The sequence below is a fragment of the Phoxinus phoxinus genome (genome assembly GCF_949152265.1).
Source record: "Phoxinus phoxinus genome assembly, chromosome: 4".
Classification (NCBI taxonomy): Eukaryota; Metazoa; Chordata; class Actinopteri; order Cypriniformes; family Leuciscidae; genus Phoxinus; species Phoxinus phoxinus.
This window is the reverse complement of record NC_136879.1, coordinates 25,449,609-25,451,812: the sequence shown is the minus strand read 5'-3', so window position 1 is coordinate 25,451,812 and position 2,204 is coordinate 25,449,609. Positions and strand designations below refer to the sequence as shown.

At 33.8% G+C, this 2,204-nt stretch overlaps 1 protein-coding gene across 1 annotated transcript; it reads right to left on the bottom strand.

The window, feature by feature from the left end:
* LOC306997854 (uncharacterized protein) lies at nt 1-1,645 on the bottom strand. Its single transcript, XM_079611377.1, has 3 exons — nt 1,493-1,645; nt 1,212-1,307; nt 1-765 (listed from the first exon to the last, which is right to left on the bottom strand). The coding sequence occupies exons 1-3, from the start codon at nt 1,542-1,544 to the stop codon at nt 683-685; spliced, it is 231 nt and encodes a 76-aa protein (XP_079467503.1). The 5' UTR covers nt 1,545-1,645; the 3' UTR covers nt 1-682.
* Between the last annotated feature and the right edge of the window lie 559 nt (nt 1,646-2,204).

Sequence of the window (2,204 nt, the reverse complement as noted above, 5' to 3'; positions counted from 1 at the left end):
GAATTAAGATTATTAGAATCCGCCCAATTTATTTGTGTACAAGAAGCAGTAGTATGTATACGGATGTATTTATATATAATGTTACTGTATTATAAGTAGTATTATTATGAATATAATAACGAGCAGCACAACAGTTAACTGTGCAAAAGTAAAAGACGGAACAATAAAGTTCAATAACCTCAGAATATTGTTGACCAAAACTTCTGAAGGGTTTATAAAAATGCACAGAGCATCTCATCAACTCTCATGGAGTTAAGCTTGTTTGGTTATGTTTTAAATCACCCATAATCAACATTTGATATGTAGTTTCGCATCTCATGAGAGGAGTTTAGCTTCCAGTCTTCTCATCTGTTAAAAGCAACGGTTAATCCAGACAAATGGCATCGTAACATCTCTCTCGAATGACCTACATCTCTCTGATACTGCTTTGACTTCAACACACACATACACAGCGTTTTACTGAGTTGTTTTTATTCATCTTAAATCAAATCATACAGAGCTGGGACAGAAATCATGCTAATTAGAAATTAATTTAAGCTGTGATTTGTAAAACAATCCACTTTGAACCAGATGGAAAAGAAAAAGAAAAAACATACACCGACAGTAACCCAGTGCTACTATTACAATGAGCATTAGTGCCTGACTCAAGGACAGTAGATCGACAGGATTGGTGACATTGAGATTAGTCACACAGATCAGAAGTGCAGCAGTGGATGTTCACTCCAGGCACACAGAACTCCTCACACGTCCGGGAGAACTCAGTGGCTGCGGTTAAAAACATATCAAGAAAAACATGGTCAATCATTTCTAGAATAAAGAAATTACATGTTCCCTTTTTAATCACGAGTGGAGGAGTAATAAATAGCCTACATATGAAGCTGTTTTAGGGTCATATCATGACCTAGAACTAAAACCATTTAATTTTTTTTATAAATGTTATTTTAGTTAGCTGCCCACATTTACATTTAGTTGAAGTTGAAGTACTAAAATACATAAAACTTAAATTAAAAACGTAAAATAAAAACAAAACAAAAAACTAAAACATACAAAAACTATATAGATATTTAAAAGAAAACTCAAATTTAAATAGAAATTATATAAAAAATATTAAAATATGACCAAAATCTATAATAGTATATCAATGATAGCCTATTCAAATTATACTCACTATTCAAAATTCTGAAATAACTAAGATAATATTGTTTGCTTACCTGTTGCAACCGTTTTGCAGAAATTGCTTGAGGTTGGGCATTCAGTCGGGGTCTTGCAGTCCGCATCCACACAGGTGTAGCATGTCAGCGAGTGCACTGATGAGAGATCACATACAGTATTACACAAATAGATGATAATGGTGACATTTTTCTGCCCTTATCAGAGTATTTTGTAAAACATTTTATTTAAAATTTTTACATTCCAAACTTACTCCGAGACATAATAGCAATGTCCAGTTCGTTATATTAGATAGATATTAGATATTCGATTTTTTTCTTACCTGATGCGCTGCAGAGGAGCACCACAATAAAAGCACACACTATGGCCTTCATGATGAAAACTGGTCTGGTCACGCAGAGGAACGTGATTCTTTATATACCTTGGGTACACCTTTTACCGTAAATACATTCTTCCTAACGCAGAACAGTAATGCAGCATGACAGGTTTCATGTAACTAGATATAGATGTCAGCTGAGTTCCTTGACAAGGAAGTAAAATTATTTTGTACATTGCAGTTCTGGAAATTCTCTGTACTTAGCTTGTTGTCTGTCCTTGAGCCCAGATGCAAGATCCAAGAACTTCTGTCAAGCCTGTTACTCTAGGGCATCTTTTTCTAACCTTTTCAACTCTTTTATCCATCCCCTGTCATCTGATAATTTATTTTAGGACTAAGATCACAATCTATTTTCCAGCATAACACCCTCAGGAATAAACCTCTGAACCTCTGAACTGGTTTGATTGTGCTTCTATTTTATTATAGAATTATTTTGTGCAGTTATTGAAACCAGTGTTGCGGGTAATGCACAACAAGTAACAAAAGTTACATTATCAGATTACTTTTTCCAAGTAAAGTGACTACTTTACTTTTAAAACATTATGATGCTTATTGATGCATGCTATGCTTATTGTAGTTCTTGACTAATGTACGCATGTAGTTACTCATTTCACTTTCACAAAAAACGATTAAGACAAATATACCAATAACCAATAAG